Here is a 23,121-nt window from a genome sequence, read left to right on the forward strand (position 1 = left end):
GGAACGCACTACCACTTCACATTAAAAAATCAGCATCAATTCCTTTATTTAAAAAATCACTCAAAACGCACTTATTCCAACAATAACATGAAGCGCCACTGATAATTACTTCGGTTTTTTAAAAGGCGCTATATAAGTTCTTACTTTATTATTATTATTATTATTATTAAAAATATGCATATTATATTTTTATTATGTTAATTATTTGAATGAATTGTTCACAGTAGTATTTATTATTTTTTTTTAATACTGCTATATTATTTTTATTATCAGCATTATCATCATTGTCATTATCAATATTATTAGGATTTTAACTGTTATTTTTATTGTTCTTATTGTTCTCTTTTACTTCCATTTATTCTTCTTGACTTGCCCCTTTCAAGTAGGCCATATTTTTTTTAGATTCCCAGTTAAATCCATGATGCCTTACTATAGTTTCTTTATTGTTTCTTCCATACTAGACCAAATAGGCTACTAGTGAACAGCAACAGGAGGCAGGATTCCGGCACATCCGATGAGTCCATGAGGAGTTATTTCGAGGACCGCCCATGGAGCAGCGTGGAGTCGAGCGGCTCCGAGAGGCAGCATCCCACACATATAATTAAGGCTAGCAGTTTTGCTGGCGTAACAAACAGAAATAGCTTTAACAGGAAAGACAGCAGTAGCAGCTGGAGTAGTAGTGGCAGTAGTAATCGTGGAAGTCTTTCAAAGCTGGCACGAGTTGGTAAGTGATGCTAGTGGTCTAGCTGGAACAGTGCTTTTGAACATTTTTTGTTTTGATATTATTATTATTATTAGTTGGTGAAGTGCAAACTGACTTCAACTATATCCAACCTTGAAAACATTTATTTTGTGAATGCTTACCTTGGTAAACCGCTTAGTAAAAGTAACATTTTATGTTACTGAATTTTCATCATCATAATTTTTTTTATTATATTGTTTTATTATTTTTTATTATTATTATTATTATTATTGTTTATTACAGTATTATTTTTGATTATGTAGTTATTATTGTTATTGTTATTAGTATTATTATTCATATTATAATTGAATTATGTTTTTTTAAATAGCAACAACTAAAATAGTACATTAAATCATATATCTTCTCTCTCAATACTATTTTTTTATCACTTTTGACAAGAAAACACATTTTATTATAATGCTATAGACTTGTAATTTATACATCAGTTATTCCAGTTGTTTGCTTGAATAATGAATTGAAAATGAAATAAAATAAGAAAAGAATGGTTGAAATTTGGCTAAGTATAAAGTAAATCTGTAGTTATTTTTGAAGTCTAGTCTGAAAGTTTCTGTACAACTTCTTGTTTATATTAGCTTGTTGCATTTATCTATACTCCTTCTGTTGCCCATCATATCAAAATTTAAACACCCAACTACTACACTGTCTATTCTTGTTTCTATTTGGCAGTTCATATATTCATTGTGCTTGTATAGCGCATACTGCTAGAGCTTCTATGCTCTAGCAGTATAAGTTAAAATTGTATATCTATTTCTTGTATCTTTTTCAGTGATAATTTTTAGGCTAAATAGAAATTTCTATGTAACAAAAATCAACTTTTTAAATTATAGCCAGGCCATTACACAAAACAAGATCACAAAAAATGCTTTAAACCAAAATTTTGCAAGTTACCGTATAACAATAATGTTTTTTAAATATCTTACCAAGATATAAGGTCATTAGAATGCTATTTTACTGTAGTTAGTAAAGCTGTTTTCTACCATACTGTTGAGAAATAAGCTTTAACTAAAAAACAATAATATGGCTTGAGTTTTCTGTAATGCGAGTGTATTTACAAAGAATAGCAGATGAGCACAGCTGTACCTAACCTAACCACTAATGGGTTGCCATCTTTAATCAATATTAGTTTATTAAGTACATTTCACATTATCTTACTATGTCTAACCTTTGACCTTTTGCTGTTTATCATTTCCTTGGGATATGTTTGACCGCCCTCTATAGTTTGCCCGCCATTTTCATAAAGTATGCAATGTTTTTTGTAGGGAGGATGCACTTGTTCTTGCTCTGTGCTTCACCATTTTCTTATTTTCCATTTTGGTTTCAGTTATTTTGGAACAACCGTGTTGTCCAGGTGTGTTGGCCAGGATTTACTTTATATCCCGTTTTTAACTAGAATCACATGTGCTTGCCTGTTGTTTAACTCCTCCCATACTTTAATTCTATAACTTCCCTTTAATTCTTCCTGCCCAGTTGTTTGACTGACTTGATAAGTGCATGTAAAAGTTTTGTTGCATGTTTATTATAATTTTATTTTATTTTTTGTTTGATGTTCTTACTATAACTGCATGTAGCACCTAACCAATTCATGTTTCGTTTGCTAAGAGTTTGCTGCCATGACAGTTCTGTTTTCTGAAGTCTGTTTTTTAAAACTACAGCCAAGCTTACACTTTTGGATTGTCTGTCAGATTCAGGAGGTAATGTTTGCATTGTTGACTCCAAATATTTGCTGCCAAGTGGACCCACATGTCCGACAGAGAGTTTGAACCAAGGGACCGCCTAGAGTCGCAGTCAGGGTCCCAGAATACAATCCTTGGTGAGATTCATGGGGGGAGGGAGAGATTTTATGGTTTAGGATGCCCCAGAATTATATGCCACAATATTAGCGACTGGCAATCAGACACCTTTCTTTGGATCATAAATTTATAGTTTTTTTCCCAATGACCTCATTATGGTGTCAGATGACAAGAGAAACTGCTCCCCCACCCACTCACCCCCCCCCCCAATTCCACTGGCGCTGCCACTAATCTGACAGGCAAAACTTTAATAGTGTATGTCTTGCTAAGTATAGATGATTTATTCAAATAAAATCTATGCATTGTTAATAGGCTTTTATCAGTAAGTTTTCATAGTAATGTCGCTTATTATTGGTTCCATGGAAAGGTGAAACTTTCCAAGAAATTAAATTTGTGTTGATTCTAGTTGTAACAATATATTTTAAAATGCAACATGATATTAATAGTTTAGTATTGGTATATGATTTTATAATAAATATCAAGATATTGGATTTTCTGATATATAATTGTAGTTCTAAATGATAAATCAGAAAGTCTTTATTTAAACAAAATATTGGCAACGAACAGTCCACTTCCATAAAGTTGGTCTAGTCATTCTCTTATTTTTATCTTAGGGCTACTCAAACCCTTTAATTAAAAATATCATAAATTATAATGCTCCATGAATGTTTAATTTAAAGTAAAAAATGAAATATAATTTTCATAATATTACCATACCCTTTTTGATTAATGAATGCTCACTGTATTAGTGTTGGTGCTTAGTGTATTCAGTAGTAATCACCTAAGAATACTGTTAGCCCCTATCTCAAACCTCTACACACATCCTCTAGTTTTGCCTCTCCTTAAGTCAATAGGATGCCATTTTAACAAGGTCCTGTGGATCCTCAATTATTTTTTGCATACCCCAGGGGTTGGGAACCACTGGGGTGAACCACCAGAGCTTGCTATGCTGCCTGCTTCACACTACTGCCAGTAAGGCCTATCCCATAGTGAAGTACTGTTACATTGAGCTAACTTTCACCATGGCTAGTTTTGATATACTGTATGGAAATGTATCACGCTAGTCAAGTGAATAGGTTAAGGTTTAGTGTGACAACAACGCAGCACCATCACGCTACAGGTATTTTCTCTAGTTGGAAAAGTTATTTTTGTGGAGTTGAGGTCTAGGAGTCTTAGTTACTTTATCCTATGTGCTAGACAGGAAAATTCATGCTTTACAAAGTAGATAAAATACAAGTAGGAAATAGCACCATAGATATTTAATTAGAATGTAAGCATTGTCTCTTAGACACCTATGTTGATAATTAACCTAGATACACTGGTGATAGTGATAATTTAAAACTCTGTTCAACCATGGATTGAAATTTGTATTCAATATTTAAATTGTTGTGTTGTTTAAAAAACCTAGCAGCAAATATTTCAATTTCAAATTCCACAAGGAGTTATTTATTAGACATTTTTATTAATAATTTCTATTATTTATTTTTACTATATAATTTTAACTTATTGAAGATGTGGTCAGTGCATACTAACAAAAAAAAATTTGAAACATCAATAATGTTTAAAAAAAATAATTAGGTGTTTTAACATACTGTATATATAACCGTGTGGGATGTTTGATATATTTGCAGTAAAAACTGAAAAAAAAACACCATAAAAAATTTAATGAAACATTAAATTACTTATTTAAACGAATACCTTGGGCTTTTTTCAAGATATTCATATTCTTCTTTTTGAGGTAGTAGAGTAAATACACTATTCAAGAATTTCAAAAAACAAAATATATTGAAAACAAGCTGGGGTTATACAGTAGTTTTTGGTAATTTAATGCCAGTTAAATACATTCCATGTTACAGATTGATGTTACAGTGGCCTTACTTACAGTATTGTTTCATAGTACAAATTGACAAAATTTACAGCATTCATTTTGAAAAGAAGCCCCTCCCCTCTTTACTTTGCAAAAGTAGCCTTGAAAAGAATCCCATCCAAATTTTGCAAAAAGAAGCCCAGGTCTTCAGTTCGAGGTTTTACAGTATGTCATCCACTTCCGATGATGCACAGTTTAAAACTATTTGGTTTTTATTTATTTACTGACTTTTTAGCACAAAAATCCCGAAGCGGGAACAATTTGGTTTCCAACCTTGAGGTCGGGGTTTCAATCACTCACTGTACATTTCGCTTGTGTCCTTGAACAAGGCACTTTATCTGCATTGATTGATTACCAGCTTAATAAATTATCAGCCTTATGATTCTTGTTAATTTAGATGAATATTTAGTTGACTTACAATTACATATGATGGTGTTGTATGTTGGACTGTAACCATAGATACAAAATTCTAGTTTTCTGTGATATGTTTTCTTCTATGTTTGAGATATATATGAAATGTAGTTTCTATTGATTTATTTTCAATCATGCTTCACACCATGGTCCAATAAAAAGGAAATGTGTACAAGCCTATTTAATCATATTAGAATTTTTATATCTTCAGTGGGCTTAAAGCAAGACTATATTATTTGAAGGAAGCCCTATATATAGTATATTGTGTTTAAATTTCAAGTGTGGTGCTTTATTCTTTTATTTAGCCAAAGCGTGGGACTTGTTTTGGTTTTTTTTCCCCACCAAATCAAAGATTGGTTGATCTAAATTTGTACAAATTAGGATAGTCTTCCAATAAATCATTCTTCTGTAATAATCCATATCAACTGGACCTGCCTGACACATAAATTAAAAGCTTTGGTTTTTAATGGATTGAAAGTTTTTTTTTATTATTCGTACAAGGTGGTGGAGATATTCTGTCTTATCTTAGCCACTAAAAGAGATAGCTATAGTAATAAAATGATATTGTGTGGGTGTTTGAATCCATGGTGATTGCAATCACTAAGAGGAGTTGAAGGTGAAGTATCCAGATTGATATGAGAGCAATGGACAGTATCAATAACTGATCGCGGTTCATTTACGGTCATTGATAAATTATTACATCGTAATTAAGGAAAATGATACTACGTAGAATCACACAGATGTAACATTTATAAAAAATAAAAAAAAGTTGTATATACTGTATTCTAACGTGAAATCTGGAAAAATTCAATTAACACAATATATTGCTTATTTACTGATTTACTTTGTGGAGCTAATATATTTAAACATCAAATTCAATATTTTAAATACTTATTTTTTATAGTAAAGGTTATTAACTTTCAGTTAAACATTAGAATAAGAATTTTTTATTCCTCGCAAATTAACAGACACCTAAATAAACATTTGGGTCATGCCATTCCAAAACCAGCTTAAACTCAAGGGAATGTGGCTTTAGTACAGAGAAGCTGCAATAATCTTTTAATTACTCATAACTTAAGTCAATTCTAATATATAAACCATCATTTGAAAGCTTATAATGTAGAGAATATGAATAATAATTATAAGTCAGTTGTGTTGTATTGGCCATTGATGCTGGTTTTCAGATGGCATGCCCCATTTGTTCAGACACTTAGACATATTTCCATCATATTCAAGAAAGTGCATACGGTACCTTAATTGTGACACATTAAAATTATGATCATAATTTTGTCATTTTTATAAAATCATACATACGCTGTTAACTTGCCCTTCCAATGTATGTTTTTTGACTGGCATGGAAATTATTTTAAAAAATAGATGGCCCCTAAAATTAATTGGCTAGTGATCAATGATGATTTTTTGTAATAGAAAATCTGTTGATCGGTAAAAAAAAAATTTACATATTGTTTTGATCTGTCAGAATGAGAAATTTATGGTTTTGATTGGACAAGTGAATAATAAGTTCCAATACAAAATAAAAAAAATTTAATTCACTGATTTACTGAATAGAAATATCCTTAAATCAATTACAGCCAAACTCAGGTTTATGAACCAATTTAATAACAGTTTTTTTTTTTTTTTGGTTGGGGCTGGTAATTGGTGAAGAAAAAAATCAGTCTAAATTTTAATTGAATGCTAATGGCCTTGATTATGAATTTTAGAATTTAATTATTAAATTGTATAGGTTGTATATCATTAGGTTTAATTTATTTCATAGAATAGCTTTAATAGTTTTAAATATAAATGTGTTTAATATTAAACATATTTATATGTCTAATAGCATGTTGAACATCGTGGGTGGTTTGTTCATTAGAGAATAACATCAATAGACATTGGGTTCATGTTTCTTGTAAACCAATTTCAGTGTTCTGTCTGTACGTTGATTAAAATGATTAATAAAATGATTAAGACTTAAGTTATATTCAATGCACAATGAAGTGAATTCTGTGTGCAAAAAAATAAACAATAAATTTCTGCTTATGAAACCCCTCCCTCAAATAAATTTATGAGGCAAAAAAAAAATCCCTCCCAAAAAATAACCAGGAAAAACCTCTAAAAATGACAAAGACCACTATTGGTAATGGGCAGTGCAGCAGTCATGATTGGGAAACCCTTCGCTGTGCTTTTCGGTTGTGTTCTTGGTAAAACACTGAACATACCGGTCTCTACCTAAAAGTATAACCTATAATGGGCCACCTGGTAAGTTCAAACACTAAAACACAGAGGCCTTGTTAGCATAATGCACTATATACAACTGACATAATTATCATTTAACAACAGCACTGCACCATTCTCCAGCGGTTTAAGGTGCAAGACTTGGCTGCTCATAATTCACTGTGTACATCTGGTTATGTGATAAATAGAAATGCAGATAGCAACCCTTTGGTTTGGTTTAGTTTACATGAGAACATTACAAAGTAACACAAATTTGACAGTAGAATCCGCTGAGTTCGAAAATCAATTCAATGAAATTACGTGATTCTTTCGTGAAAGCTGCATTTGTGTTCTAAAGGTGGTTGATCATGTGACTGAGGGCAATACTGTGAGGTGCACAGATGCCTTGTTGGCATGATGTGCTATATAAAAGCAGGCATATTATACTATCTACCCCATGAAGACCTAATGGGGTCCTCAACAAAACTAAGAAGACAAAAGATAAATACCATTTAAAATAGAGAATGCAGTTGTGTGGTACATATATACACATGTATAAATGGTGGTGTAGTCCTGTAGGCAGGAATGTGTTTATGGTGGACAAAGGTGGGCATGGCCACCCAGCCTTGAATTTTCCAACCCAGTCTAACGCTAATTTCATAGCCCTCCACCCACCTTTATTAACTTCTTCCCCATCCTGAAGATCAACTTTTATTATGTAAAGTTTGCTAATGTTTTCACCCATCCTTAGAATACTCACCACCCTTTGTTTCCTGCGGTAGGAGTAATGCTTTTGCTTTCAGTCAAAGTGAGATGGGGGTCGAAGCGTTGAGGAATATGTTCAAGTCAGAGTTAAGCACATTGCATGTGTTTCCTTGGGCAATGTAAATAATTGTCTGTCATAACCTGGGAATATGAGTAATTTTTTTTTTTTTGTATATTCTTTGGAATGTAATTGTCTAACATGCTACAATATACCTGTACACACACACTCATATATGACTCAAAGATAAATAAAATAAAATGTTAATAATGTATCTTTTTTAATAATTTATTAAAAACCCAATATTCTGTAAAAACTTGTACATTGTCTATGTGCTAAGTATTAAGTAAACTTTCTCAAAACTACGTGAAATTTAGGTAGTTGACCTTTCATTCAGTTTCTGCTCTGACTCCTTGCCAAACTGACGTGCCGAGTAGGCTGCAATTACAAGATTATCGTACAAGTTTTACAATAGGCCTTGAGGGCACTTGTCGCTTTCACATCCCACTCAAATGAAATCGAGTAGGAGTGATCTTGCTAGATTATTCTTAACGAACGAACATTTCCGAGAAGAGTTTTTATTTTAGTTTAATGCAGGACTATTAATTGTCTTCTGTATTATCTGATAATGGTTTTCTGTTCCTACACAATATAAGATTACGGGGGATTTGCTACATCAACTTTCCATCCTGCCTCTGATCAGCACTTAGTAAAGATGAGGAAATATATATTTAAACCTAACCAGGATTCAAACTGTAGTTTTCTGCTTCATATGCAGATACCTTAATGAACCACATAAGTCGTTAGGGTAATGATTTTAAGGATTTTCGTGGTAAAGGTCTTTAAATCTGTTAAAAAAATGAATTGTTTTGGTCTGTGCCTTATTTAGAAGTTGATAAATTAATGAATCTGTTTAAATGAGATATTTAATGGTTTGACTGAATGTAGGGTGCTCTGAGATTTTACTACGATATGTGGATGATATTTATTTGTAATTTGGTATTCATATAGTGCCTTTTCCTTTACGTTATGAAGCGCTATGTTTTCCCTGGTCATTGGGTCCACATGCTAAAGTGTTGCTGCCATATCGGCACAGTAGCAGGTAACCCCACTAAGTACCCATGTGTACTCCGGTGTGGAGAGAAGCAACGCAAATGAAGTGCCTTGCTCAAGGACACAAGCGATCTGTACAGCAAGGGATTGAAACCCCGACCTTAAGGTTGGGAAACCATTCCAAAATGCGATTGAGCAAATGATACACATTCCATTTTATACCACATATGTATAATTTTAATATGGTATTTATATATAATATAATATAATATATATATATATTTTTCTATAATATAAATAGTGGTTTAATGGTACTAACATGTTGATACTGTCAGGTTTTAGTTTTATTGTGTTTTTGTTCTCGTGTCATGTACATGTTTTTGGCTTGTATTTGTGATTGTCTTATGTTAGTGTTCGCACCTCATCTTAGTGTTCTTGTACCACACTAGTGTTTTGCATGTTATTATTTTCTATTGGTGTTCTCATCTCATGTTGATATTCTTGTCTTCTGTTAGTTTTCTTATGTTCTTCTGTCGTATTAGTGGTGTTACTCATGTGTTTGTCTCATGTTGGTGCTCAGAAATCAATTATTTTCTCATCTCTTGCAGGTGTACTTGTCTCCTCACACTAGCGATCTTGTCTTAAATAGTGTTCTTTGTCTTCTGCTCTTGTCTTATTCTTGTTCTTATATCATATTAGTGTTCTCATCTCATGATGGCATTCTCATCTCATGTTAGTGTTCTCATCTCATGATGGCATTCTCATCTCATGTTAGTGTTGTGTGTTAATGCTAATGCTCTTTGTTAATGTTGTCAATTAGTCTGTAATGGTATATTGTTTAGTTTAGTGTACTATGAGGTTAGCTATGGTGATATTAATGGTGTATACAGTGTAATGTAGTTTGCATTGCAGGTTGACTTGGTGATGGTATTTTACTGTATTATTGTTATTATTACTGAACTGTAATTGTTTTATCTTAGTTAAAAAGGTGATCTATATATTCTTATATTATTATAGTATAAGGAATATATAATGTTCTCTGGTACTATATGCAGTTCTTTCTTAATGCTTTATGAAAGTATTTGTAAAATTGGTTATTTACAAAATCATTTATCATCATCATCACCATCATATCATCATTATCTTCATCATATCATCATCATTATCATCATCTTTAAAATACCAGTAATTTTATATTTATATAATAATATAACTATGCCAGTCATACTGATCCAGCTATAAGCCCATCCCCTTGACCAGAAAATGGGCTGGGTTTGTGGTGTGTACTTTTAACTTGGGACTAGAAAATACAAGATACAAGATATATTTGTCAATGTGCACAACTTGGTTCAACAGAGAACAACATACAGCAGGCTAGTGTAGCTGCACTTAAACTTAGCTAGGCCTATGCTATGCCCTCCCACAGAACTCTTGATTGTTTGATTATATTAAAAGAACAAGCTTATACCTGCCATCATACAGTATAAACATTTTTTAAAGAGTTAATATATTTATTGAGTTAGTGGTGTTATAATTGTTAGTCATAAAAGTGAACTTACCAACTCATTTCTTCTAATATTTTTATTATTACCAATACTATTATATTATTAATATATTAATTAAATAAATATTATTGTAGGCATATCATTTTTTTTATGTTATTATTACAGAAAATATTATTTATCTGATATAGATTATGATTCTAGGACAAAAACACTTGAAGCCACAGCATCAACAATAACTTGTGCGTCATACTCTGTGAATTATGATTGATAATAATGTCAGCGAAGGAGCTTGACACATATTTACAGTTGATGTTTATGAAGCTCTCTGAATTATTACATTTTTTATTTGATCGGATATGTGTTTTCTTACCCTTACCTTTCCATTTTGATGATGATATATTGTTACATATGTGCTCTTGCACTTTTTACACTCCATCCAAAATACACAAGTATAATATATTAAAGAAAATATAACATCTCCAGGCACGTTGTGACATTATTTTACTCCCACACACCTTGCAACCACGCCAAAGTGTGGGTGGTTCAAGGTTGAATTTCATATCTTACAACCTAATTGTTTGTTTTTTTGTGCAAAATTCATTTCGATTTTTAGCATGTACAAAACACTAGTTATGCTTGATTGTAAATCATTTCCTCGATGGTTGTGGACAAATTTGTTCACGTAGGCAGATTCAAGATGGGGTGGGTGGGGGGAAAGCTAGTGTGTACCTCAAACTTTTTTAAAAATTTGGGTAATACTGTACAAAGAGAAAAAAAATTTAATTTAGAAGGTGCCATTTCCAGTCACCTAGGGGTGCCATAGACAATAGCTAATGAAATGCAAGTAGTTCAATGTCTCTTAGTTAAAATTAGAATACTAATTAAATACAGTATTAATTTTTTAGTTATGTATTACGGTAATTTGTTTAGCAACAAATAATGTAACTGTACCTTATCTATTTATAAAACTAACTTTTAGTTTGCTAATATTTGTAAACATTTGATAGTAATCCTAACAATAACAATACTAAAATATTTTATTTGTTCCAATTTCCCCCTTCTCCTTTTACTCTCTTTCTATTCCTACTCTCTCCTTTCATCTCCCCTGTTTTATTCTGCTTATTTCCTTTGTTTTTTATGTTTTGTGGTCTTATTTTACAGTTTTGATTTTCCTACTCATTCTCTCTTTATCTGACAAATTTCTTGTGACTTATTATTCAAAATTATTCATCTACATCTTTTCCTGCCTTTTATCTTTTATCTTAGTTTTTTCATTATGTTTAGTGTTAACTCTGCTTTTAAAATGCATATAACATAGCGTATGCTTGGCTTGTGTGTAAACTAACACAGTACACTTGGTATATCATTAACACCACTCATCTAAACATCTTCCACCACATTCAGTAACGTTAGACCTCGTAATGTTGTATGTGTGTAAGTTTTTGTTCCTTTTTTGTTCCTCTTTTACTCAAGTAAACTATCATCTAACAATCTCAATCGCTATAGTAGCAACCTCTGTAAACCTGCATTAATAAACATGTAGTACAGTATTTAACATGTAGTAATGGTGTTTATGTTGCTTTTCTGCTATACTCCAACTGGAAAATTGTAATAGTTTATACGATAGAGGGCGTGCTAAATTAAAGAAAATTAGAGAGATTTTTCTCATTGCATTAATTCAGAATTTTATAAAATCCAAATATATTTAATTTAAAATTGTTTGCCTTTCAGATTCTAGCGAACAAAGGACAGGGAGTCCACAGTATCGTCCGTCACCTCAGTTTCCCGTGTTCAGCCAGCCGTTTATATCACAACCAGGTCATCAAATAACTTATCAGCCAGTGCAGCCTATGGCACAAGTATCATCATGGCAACATAGTAACATTACCGGCCACTCCCAGCAGCAGATGCCAGCCAACTCCGGTATGATCACCCCTGGTAATATTTCCTCGCCCACCATATTATATAGCGCTCCCAGTATAGAGTCGGTTCCGGCTGGTAGCATTCTGTATAATCCACACACAGGTAGGGTGGTTGTGCCTATGTCCTGTGCGTGTTTTGTACTCTTGTGAGCATGCCCATGCTATATTAGTTGTCATACCTTAGAGCAGTACTGTATTTATAAATGTGTAGATGCATGGCTAAGTGTAGAGGTAGGAAGGACGTACATATTTGTGCATGTCTGTGGTTGTATTTATAGTGCTTACAAACAATCTCATAATTGAATATTAATACATAGGTCTCCCTCGAATTCCAGTTTTGGGACTGGGGGTTTCCTTGGTGTTTAGCAGCTTTGGCCTCTAACTAGAATAATAAGGATGAAAGACATTTGTTATTAGGGGACCACAGAAAAGTGATCTTTTTTATTTTTGTGTTTTTTTTTACATTCTAATTACTTTTTGTTAAAGAATTCTTTATATTGTACTGTAAACTGTACCACTTTGAAAATCAGTGTAATAGTACTGAAAGTATAAAGAAAGAATAAATAAATAAATAAATCTTTAATTAGACGGAGACCTGTATATCTCTGTGGGGTTGAAGTGTGGAGGGTCTTTGCCTACATTGCTTTTCATATTACTACCACAATTAACATCAGCATTGACATTGGGGGAATCTGAAAAATGACAGTCATGATGAACTTACAGACTGCACAACAAACTCTATTAGGTGTCTTAGTGCTTTTAAACCTCAGGTTAGCTTAGCTGTTGTTTCCTGTCACAAGATTATGTCAAAGAAAAAAAGATGGTCTTTGCCCAAGCAAGGCTGCTGCAAAGTCTGTTTCTCTAGTTGAATGAATTTATGAATACTGAAACTAATTTTACACCAACAGGGTCACCTTACCAGAACCAAGATGGCACACCCCTTGTGTACCACCCTGGTATGAGTAGTCAGGTGACAGCAAATCAGCCAATCACAAACCAAAACCTACAACAAGTGCAACTACATCAACAGATAGTGAACCAAGGTCAGATGCAACAATCTCTCCAAACAGCAGCACCAATGAACATCAACCAATTACAAAATCAGCAGCATTTAAACCAACAAATAACAGCTCCCAGTCAACATATACCCTCGCAGGTTTATGGTACCCAACCGGTCTTATTACACCAACTACCTCATCAGACCTCAGGGGTAAGTTAACCTTTCTCATTTGGTAGTTGATAATTTGTGTAATCCTTTTAACTATGCAGAGGTGTTTTTTTTTTTGTTTTTTTTTTGTTTTTTTTTTTGCTTGTTTGAGGCACTTTCTACAGTGGCGGATACAGGAATGCACAATTATGGCACGGGAAATTGCACTCTGAGACTTAAAATGAATCCCTTGAATCTGCCACTGTTGTATATTTTAACAAAGACTGTATACTTTTAAATTCTACAGTGTTCTCTTAGTTAAGCTAGTTATTAGTCAATTTTGTTTAACCTGAGGAGGTGTTCTTCCTAACTTGGGGCAACATCTCCACCTAAGCAGTGCGTATATTAGTAGAGCTGCAGGCTTATCCTAGGCAAAAGCTACCGGTGCCTAACGAGTAATGATAATGTGGAGAGCAGTTTCTTTTGAGCAGCATACTGGAGCTCAATCCGCTAATGAGGTGGTAGACACTGTGTTTTGTGAACCATGACCACCACCAGGATGACCCCAGTGATTTCTGTTTCATATTGAAGAAAGCCATGCCATGGCATATCAGTGATAATAGTGTTACCGCAGTTCTTATTCTTTACTGTTGGTTTTAATAGGAGTATCCAGATGTCACAGTGCAACTCCAAACCATGAACATCAACAGACAACCTTCCAATGAAAGTGATCCAAATCAACAACAGCAACAGCAGCAGCAGCAAGTCATGCATCAACAACAAATGGTAGGACAGGTAGTTCGACATCCAGGTGTCATGTCAGGATTCCAGGTGCAGGGGACAGGTACACCAGGTGGGGCACCCACCCAACAACAGCAACCCCCACAGGTGAGAAAGGAATTGGATAGGTTTAGTATACAACTTGTACCAGCCAACTATCTACAGTGGTCAAATATTTCTCTGATTGCCTTCCTCATAAAACTGAACGCATTGATATGTCCTGATCTTTGACTTTCCGATGTCTGCAGGAATGGAAGTACGTATGTCAAAGACTTGTTAAGGGATATTTTATATAATATCACACACAGGCAATTTCAAACACACAGCCCTACACAATTTATCGTCATGTCAGGCTGAGTTGTTCAACACTGTCCGAGTGAGGCTTAAGAGTGTACCATCAAATTTTAATAAATATATGAATGAATAACAATAATTATATATTCAGCAATATGTATTTAGTAGTTCATAATAATATATCAAAAGAATAGTGTAAGGAATGTGTGTGTTTTTGTGTCATCCTCAGGTTTTATTTTGTCCACCAAATCAGAATCAACCACAGGTGACACAGACTCAAATAACCTACCAGGTACCTGCACAGTTTGTCCAGCAACAGCAAGGTCTAACCATGCAGCCACTTACTCCAGCTCAACTCAGTTCCCAACATCAACAACAACAGCAGCAACAGCAGACACACCAAACAACAACTCCAGTAATATACCAAACACAACCCCAACTCCTTGGCCAACAGCAGCAGCCTTTGCCAACACAAGGTGGATACCAGCATATACCCATCAGCAACCTGCATCACCAGCAACAGCAGCAGCAGCAACAGCAACAAATACTCTACCAGCCTGTATATGACCCTCAGGCGTCACATCCACAGGGCTTCGGTTCAAATCTCCAGATTGTCTACCAAACAACGCCAAACACCACGCAGCTTCAGACGCACAATGTTCAAGATATTCACAGGTCAACTTCTCCTGGCTCCCAGATACTAGCAGCGCCCATAGTCAGTCAGGTACAAGCCCAGACGCCCATGGCTTACGTGCACATGCACCAGCAACACCGTCCCCAGTCCCCACACAGCGGGAGCCAATACAGTTCACATTCTGTTCAGGGTAGCAAGTCACCTTCGCCACAGCAGGCCGTGTTGCAATACCAGCAGAGGATCACCCCAGGCAGCGATATTAGATCACCTAGGCCTGCTCTCTACATGGAGCAACATTCAACATTAAGTCCATCGATGTCTCCAGCACAGAGTCCAAGTCCAAGCAGAGCAGACAGCTTAGAAAAAGGTTAATACTTTCTTTTAATCAAAATTATTTTATATTATTATTATTGTTTTTATTATAATACATAATTTTGTAATGGTAATAGTATGTTTGTTGCTTTAGTTGTTTTATTTAGATTTATTGTCATATGGCATGCTCTGTGCTGGATCCAAGTGGTGGCAAAAGTCCCACTGCCATCAGCTGAAATTCTCTAACCAGGTGTGAAATTGTAGACAAAGTTTCCCACAGGTGGTAAGAGAATTTCCCCAAAATACTCTCCACACACCTTAGCTCCCACCAATGTTAGACCGAAGGTCCTTGATTACATTTTGCATCAGTGTATTGAATGGTATTTCTTTTTACTGTTTTTTATTTTATATGTTTAATTCTTGGCTTCTTGTTACTTAACCTATGTACAATTGGTATTGTGGACAATTCATTCCATGGTGGAAGCAGTGGGATTTTTATGTTATTGCTAAATAAACATTTGATTTGTTAATGATATTGTGAAAGCATGGAATTGCTTCTTTAGTAATATGTTGGGGTGGAGGAAATGCAATTTTAATTCACCTTTAATGTAGTTTGTGTTTACTTTGAATGCAGGTGTTACTGGAAGGCAAAGGCACTCAGCTACACTGCACTCTGAGCAGGGAAGTCAGGAGGATCCGAGCCAAGGTAGTATAAGACTTTGATGCTGTATATAATCAAGTTTTTTAGGGTTTTTTTGAGTTGTGTTTTATCTGGTTGTTAAGAGAAATCCTCACTTGTTTTTTTTAAGGTTAAACACAAGACCTTATAAAAAAACAGTGCTCAATTTGGAATGTATGATGATATAATTGCATCAAGATAGCCCTTCAACCAAAATTTCATTTTTTAATTGTATGAAACAAAGTTTCTCTGGTAGGATTTGAACCCGCAGCCTCTCACTATCAGGGCAAGTAGTGTCATATTTTTTTCCTTTACACAAATAACAATTATTTCATTATAAATTATTTTATACACTTTTATACATTTGTTTTTGCCATTAAATGGTGTGATTACCCAATGTCACAGGATAACATATTCACCAATCAAAGGACTAAGGTCTATTTAGGTGTGTTGGAGAAGCTAATAACTTAAATGTAATGTTAGCCAATTCAAATATAATTAAAGTTTATTAGTTCAATAGGACTCTGTTGCTACTATGATTTTCATACCAATTTTATGTAATATTTTCAGATGACTTAAATGTACTGTACGTAGTTGGTATCCCTGTGGATGCAACCGTAATGGAGGCAGAGTCTATGCTACATGAAGTAGTCAACTTGGGAGCCCAAATAACATGGACAAAACGTAACAGTGGCTTACCGGGGATAGCAGACCGAAATGACAAGGCTACGGAATACACTATACGGGCGCTTCTACCAACAGCGGAGCACGCTCAGAGGGTGCATCGCAGTATATCTAGCACAAACTATCAACTTCTACTGCACAAGACGGATTCTGCTAATTTATAATCGTTTTATTTTTGTAAACAATTAGTGTTTGTATTAACGTCTTTCACTGGTCACATCTATTGTTCCTTTATTAAATTTTAAAACAGGTTTCATATGCTTTTTGTCTATCTGAGTACAGTATATAATTCTTAATTGATGTTATAGATGCCTGTAGAAATTGAGAATTTAATGACATGAATAATTGCAATAGTGTTTTCTAGTGCAAGACTGATTTATTTGTCTTTTATTTTTTGTCTGTCTGACCATTTGTACTTGATGAATTTTAACGACTGTTCTTCTGTCAATTTTACATGTTAATCTATAAAGTAGGTTTCTCTTTAAGTTATTAGAACTTTTGTTGAGAAATTCTACTATTGTATTTCGTTTTTTTATGGAGATAACTGATTTGATATACAGCTCGTATTGATGTTGTTGGCTTAGTTCATGTGAAATACTTTGATTTGAGACCTGTAATTTCAATCATTATTCAGTGGTTGAATAGAAAATTCTGTCCTGTAGTCTTATACAAATATGATCAATGTGTTGCGTGAGACAGTGGGTGTGTGTATCAAGAGAGAGTGGGGTGTCTGTATGTGGGTATATTTGTATGTATTTGAAGCCATAGATATGTCCATGTGTATCATAGAGGGCAATCCTTTACTTTATGGGTTTAAATTAGTGTGTACATTGTCTCAAATACTTAAGGGATATAAATTATTTCCTACAAAAAAAAAATATAGCGACTTAGCAAATGTGAGGTGTATTAATAGGGAAAATGAATTATTCCTAACCACAGAAAAATCACTACTGTGCAATAACACACCCCTGCCAGGTATTCTCCACATATTGTGAGTAAAATTTTAACTCCTTTTGCAAGATTTTCCACTCCTTGGGGTAATTCTCAATCCCTGAGGGAAATCCAACTGGTAATAAATTACCCCACCCCTAGTACAGAATAGCTCACCCTTACTGCATTATACCCCTTAAGTATTTCATATTAATGTATGAAATATTTTATACCCCTAAAGTAATTGTCTGGGGTGTATGTGTCAACATTTGTTTTAATTATAGTGTATGAGAGAGTGCATTTTATCTTTGATTTTCATATTTTAAAAATATAAATTAAGTCATCTATTTGCTGTGAATAGTAGTATTGGGTTTGAGTAGAGATGTAAGCCAGCTAATACTACTACTAGATATTAAATTAAGGAACCTAGAATCTGGAGCATTGTACAGCTCTCCTAGTATTTACCTAGCAGCAACATGTCGTTTGGGATAATGTATTCATTTTTTTTACCTCTTTAGTCTGTAAATTCATATGCTGCTTGAATTTCTAGTTTTTTAAAAATTAAAATTTTCTGAGCAATGAGAATTGGTAAGGATTTGAGAACAATGAAGGAACCTCTACACACAATTTGATTTACTTTATTTGATATCTTCATATACAATACATCAAATCAAATATTTCTTTATTCTGGAAAAATCTTTCAGTACATAAGTGAGAGGTCCAAATTCAACAATAAAACAATCAAGTAACAAAAATATAATGTAACAGACAAATTTCAACATATACATACAAAATTAATACCAATTACAGGGAAACTGGAGTGATATCTTAAGTGACCTTTAAATCCCTACTTTATATATACAATATTTTCAAAAAGGGTTTCTGAAAATCTATGACAATGAAATAATAGAGTCTGCATTAAAATGTTTGGTTTGCAATGTTGAGGTTTAAGGCAATTCAGCCAATGCTAGCACAAATGGTACTTTTGCATAACTTTGATTTTTTTTTCCTAAATACTGATACACTAAAATCATGGCTAGCACTCAATGGATTTTACAATTATTACTGCCCTCCCTATATGGTAAAGTATCCACTGGTTAAGTAGTCGGCAAGAAACCTTGTAAAAAATTATAAAATTCTGATTTTTCACTTTTGGTATTTTTCAAAATGAATTATTGTCCATGTTATCTGTTCACAATTTTCTTCTTGATTGGTTGTACACGTTTTGCTGATACATCTACTTAACAAAAACATTTTACAAACTAATGAATGCCATTAAGTGGTAATGTTAAGTGCATCTCAATCTTTAAATAATTAAAAATTATTAATATTATTGTTATTGAAATGATTAATTTAATAATTTTTATTTTAACTGAATAAATTTAATATTAAATTACTTCCATGATGTAATTTCCATCAAAATTTTAAAATGAATTTTTGAGAAAGTGTTTCTTTAATGAAATAATAGGCATGGTTTCCCAAAGGCAACTCAGGGCGTGTTATATTATACCAAGGTGTATTAGAGCGCGAGTGAATTATGTGTGTGGCCATTATTTGCTTTTTTATTTATATATTTTATGTTTTATTTTTAACCCAAGAAGTTTTTGTGCATTTTCCTGTAAGGTATCGTAGTTAATTATATATGTATGCAGATACCAAAACATTCGCCTGTGCCTTGTCATCGTCGTATGTTACTCCCAGTCTTTTATTCGGCTTTGTAGACATAGCCAGCTATCAGACGTGTTGTATCGAGTTTGTGCGAAATTGGAGGTTGTTGTGTTATGTGGGTATAATGATGATAATATACGTCGTCACATCAAAGATATTACCTGTACAGGTTTGCATTATTGAATGGAATTCTATTTGATTATTTAAGATGATTTATTTAGTGACCATGTAGATGATGACCATAGGTGATGACTGTAGGGCTTCATCCTATTTCAATAGTGAGTGTCTTCAAATTTTATCTCATAGGAAAATGAAATATGTGTTTCTTTGTAGTGATGAACTTTATTGGTTTTGAAAAAGAGTACAACATTTGACGTCAGTTTGTAGTTTAAATTGGAGAACAATAATTAGTCTCATGAATATGCATGAGCTGGTAACCACAGCCCCTCCCCCATGGAGATGTTAATATAAATTTATTATAAGGGCATTTTAACAGATAGTTTAGCCTAAATTCCCATCATAGGCTTTTGTTAATTAGTAGATGATGCAAAGACATAGTATATAATTAAACACAGGTATGAAATATTGAATATTAGACTGCCGTTGTGGTCAATTAAAAAGACCGCATTTGTGGTCAATTAATATAGGGAGCATTTTTTATATTTTTTTTAACATTGAGGGGATAATAACCAGCCTTGTGTGTAAACTATATGTAGGAAGTACAAGAAGTAGTGTGAGGCTAATGGATGTATGCTGCTTTCTGTCTGTGGTTACTTATTCCGTCTTCTTTCACTCGTCTGTGATTGGTTGATTGTATGGTAAGAAATAAAATGTTTATTTGTTTAATTAGTAGCCACTGCAACATTCTCATCGTTGACAGACTTCTCAAGTATTTGATTAGAACTTTAATTTATTTTCTATTGATTTAATACTCTGATAATATTGCAGATTTTAAGTGATATATATATATATATATATATATATATATATATATATATATATATAATGTGTGTGTGTGTGTCTGATGGAGAGTGGCGTGAGCATGGTATGTATTGGCTAAGGTACTTGTATTCGCTAATATTTGAAGAAGCAATCAGTTCTATTTAAGTTTTATGATTATGATAGATATACTTATTAATTCTGTCTGGCAATCTTCAAACCATTGTAATTTTATTCCCATTGAATTCCTATTCTAGATAATGTGTGAAGATTTATTTGAAATGGTTTTGGGACAGCAGTTGTCATATTTTATTTAGTTTCTTGTGTTGTTTTTTTATGTCTATCGTATTTCCATTAACCATCATTTCACAATGAGCTGGTCAACTGTCCATGATTATGCAATATGCCAATGTAGTAGCTTGTTTTTACAGTTTGATTTCCTTATTTTATTACATTAATTATAATGTTTATACGAAAAATTCATTGTTTAAATAGTTTTTTTAAATGTACTTTGCTGGTATATGTACAGCCAAGTGCCAACATTTTTTTTTGTTGGCCCTGCTAACTGTAGACGATCGTTTATTCACTGTACAATCTGTAGAAACAGAACATACATATTATTAATATTATTACACGTGTTATTATTTACTTTTTCTATATGCGTATCCGTTTCTTCTTGTTACGCTATTCATGTCGTCTAGTTTATATCAGAGTGTAAAATAATATAAACAGTTTTTTTTCTATAATTGAAAAGAGTGTTTATATTCGTCCATTTGGTATTGTTATGATTTTGATGGCCTTGTAGGATTTTTGTTGAATTTTAACTAGTGATGTGTTAGATACCGTAACGTAATGCGATTCGATGGCGACACCCACCATCTAGTCAGTTATGCCACAGTTCACACGCGTGCTATCGTGTTCAAAAGTGGCTGTGCCACAACATGTACTATAAAAGGTTTGTGTTGGCGACGAATCCATTATTTAGACTTCTCCACCATGAGATAGACAATGAGCCATATTTTATGTATTAAAACGTTAGATTTAGTAAAGTTGAACGACCGGATGGCCACTAACAGACGAAAAAAGTCGGCGGATTGCAATATCTGGCGGTGGTTAGCTGGATGTATTTGCTTTATTTAAGACAAGATCGCTTGGCTTACAATCGGTGATCTGACATACATACTTGATCCGCCACCGCTTTTTGACGATTTCTTCACGTCTACGTCCTTTCTATGCCCTGTATTGTATATTGACGGACCCGTTTTTTTATATAGTTTATTTCAGTAGAGGACAGTATAACAGAGTAACATTCTTTGCCACTTAGTTCAAAACCCTGCTGTGTAGATTGTTCGAAATGTCGACGCGATCAATGTTTCTAATCGACGGTCCCTTATTAACAGGTAAACAACCAATTGGGTAGTGCATAAACGCACGTATGTTGGGAACAAACGAGTTTCGAACGCTTTCCACAGCAAAGACAAGAACCAAGTGACGAATACAATGCCTTAAACCTCCACATCATCTGTTTGTTAAGAATAGAATTTGGATGAAGCGTTTTGTCTATGCCAAACTTTCTCAGCGTTGCTGCATAGTGTGTTCTGTAATATGCAATTGCCGAACTGGGAGACACTTGGTCTTGTATCATTCGTGTGCAATGTGTAAATGGATTAAATTATTACGAAAAGATTATTTGTGTCCACATTATTTTTCTAGCTTCTGAGAGGTATGCTAATATTACTTTACACAATGCAAACTAAACGTACGAAAAGTACAGTATTAGCATCGCTGTATTAGTTGAAATCAAGCCGAATATATTTCATAATTTACTGTGTTTAGAAACCTCTTTTGACGTGACAAAAATGACAGTTTGTGTAAAGGACTAAACTTTCAAGGAAATATGGCTTCAAGGGTACAGTATTTATAAACGTACTGTATTAGAATTTCAGATAATTTGTTTTTGTCCATATAAATTATGTGTAGGAAATTGTAACATCTCTATCCGAGTTAGAACAATGAATCTATTCGAACATTATCCAAGCCATTTATAATGAATCAAATCTACTAAGCTATTGCTGGCAGATTTCTGAGCCTTTAATCTACCAGGGACGGCAAATCACGGATACAGCAGTTTGACAGTGTGCTTCTGAATTTCTTCAACAAGATTCCTCTCTACTAATTAAAAACATTATTAAAACAACTTTCGGATCAATAACACCATTGAATTTATCTCACGCTCGCCATTCTACTCGGAAGCACCGATGACCATTTTTTAAAAAAGCTCTTCTCATCGTTTGTTACCATTCGCGCGCATCTGTCTAAAGTACTAGTTGCAGATTTAATGGTCATAACTCTCAGTATTAACTAGGCCTACACTAAAGAAGAAAAAATAACATAAAGTTACTCATATATCTGCCAGGTAGTTGCTTGACTTCCCCGCCTTGAATGTTTTTGCTTTTCTCTGATTATTTTGTTTCCATTTCTTTTCTGTCTTGTGCAGTGTCTCTGAGTGAAATTGTTGAGCCTTGGTGGCAGAGGTGATGAGGGACAAAATAATAGTGACGAGGTCATTGGAGAGAGTGACTTGTAGAGTGGTGCGTGGTCTTCCTTGATATTCATATCTGAGACTATAACTAGGCCTATAATGCCTCAGATCATACTTGAAAGTAGAACATTGGTTTATTTGCTTTTAACTGTTCCTTTTATGTAAAGGCGGGCACTCGCTGCGAGCGACGGTCGTTGGCGGGTGCGAATATATGAAGAACGCAA

At 33.8% G+C, this 23,121-nt stretch overlaps 1 protein-coding gene across 5 annotated transcripts in view; it reads left to right on the forward strand.

The window, feature by feature from the left end:
• LOC117103510 (cAMP-regulated phosphoprotein 21-like) overlaps positions 1–20,062 on the forward strand; it is a 71,640-nt gene extending 51,578 nt beyond the window's left edge. For 3 of the 5 annotated variants that reach the window (XM_033244068.1, XM_033244071.1, XM_033244069.1), the window contains exons 9-16: positions 462–724; positions 2,085–2,111; positions 12,098–12,391; positions 13,197–13,498; positions 14,099–14,323; positions 14,739–15,510; positions 16,090–16,161; positions 16,705–20,062. In XM_033244068.1, coding sequence (XP_033099959.1) covers positions 462–724; positions 2,085–2,111; positions 12,098–12,391; positions 13,197–13,498; positions 14,099–14,323; positions 14,739–15,510; positions 16,090–16,161; positions 16,705–16,982 — 2,233 coding nt within the window. In that variant the 3' untranslated portion in view covers positions 16,983–20,062. The remainder of the gene's footprint in view (positions 1–461; positions 725–2,084; positions 2,112–12,097; positions 12,392–13,196; positions 13,499–14,098; positions 14,324–14,738; positions 15,511–16,089; positions 16,162–16,704) is intronic. The other 2 variants (XM_033244072.1, XM_033244070.1) reach the window with 2 other exon arrangements.
• Positions 20,063–23,121: the final 3,059 nt, after the last annotated feature.

Source organism: Anneissia japonica, unplaced genomic scaffold (assembly GCF_011630105.1).
Source record: "Anneissia japonica isolate Jap-2015-1 unplaced genomic scaffold, ASM1163010v1 scaffold288005_len623695_cov211, whole genome shotgun sequence".
Classification (NCBI taxonomy): Eukaryota; Metazoa; Echinodermata; class Crinoidea; order Comatulida; family Comatulidae; genus Anneissia; species Anneissia japonica.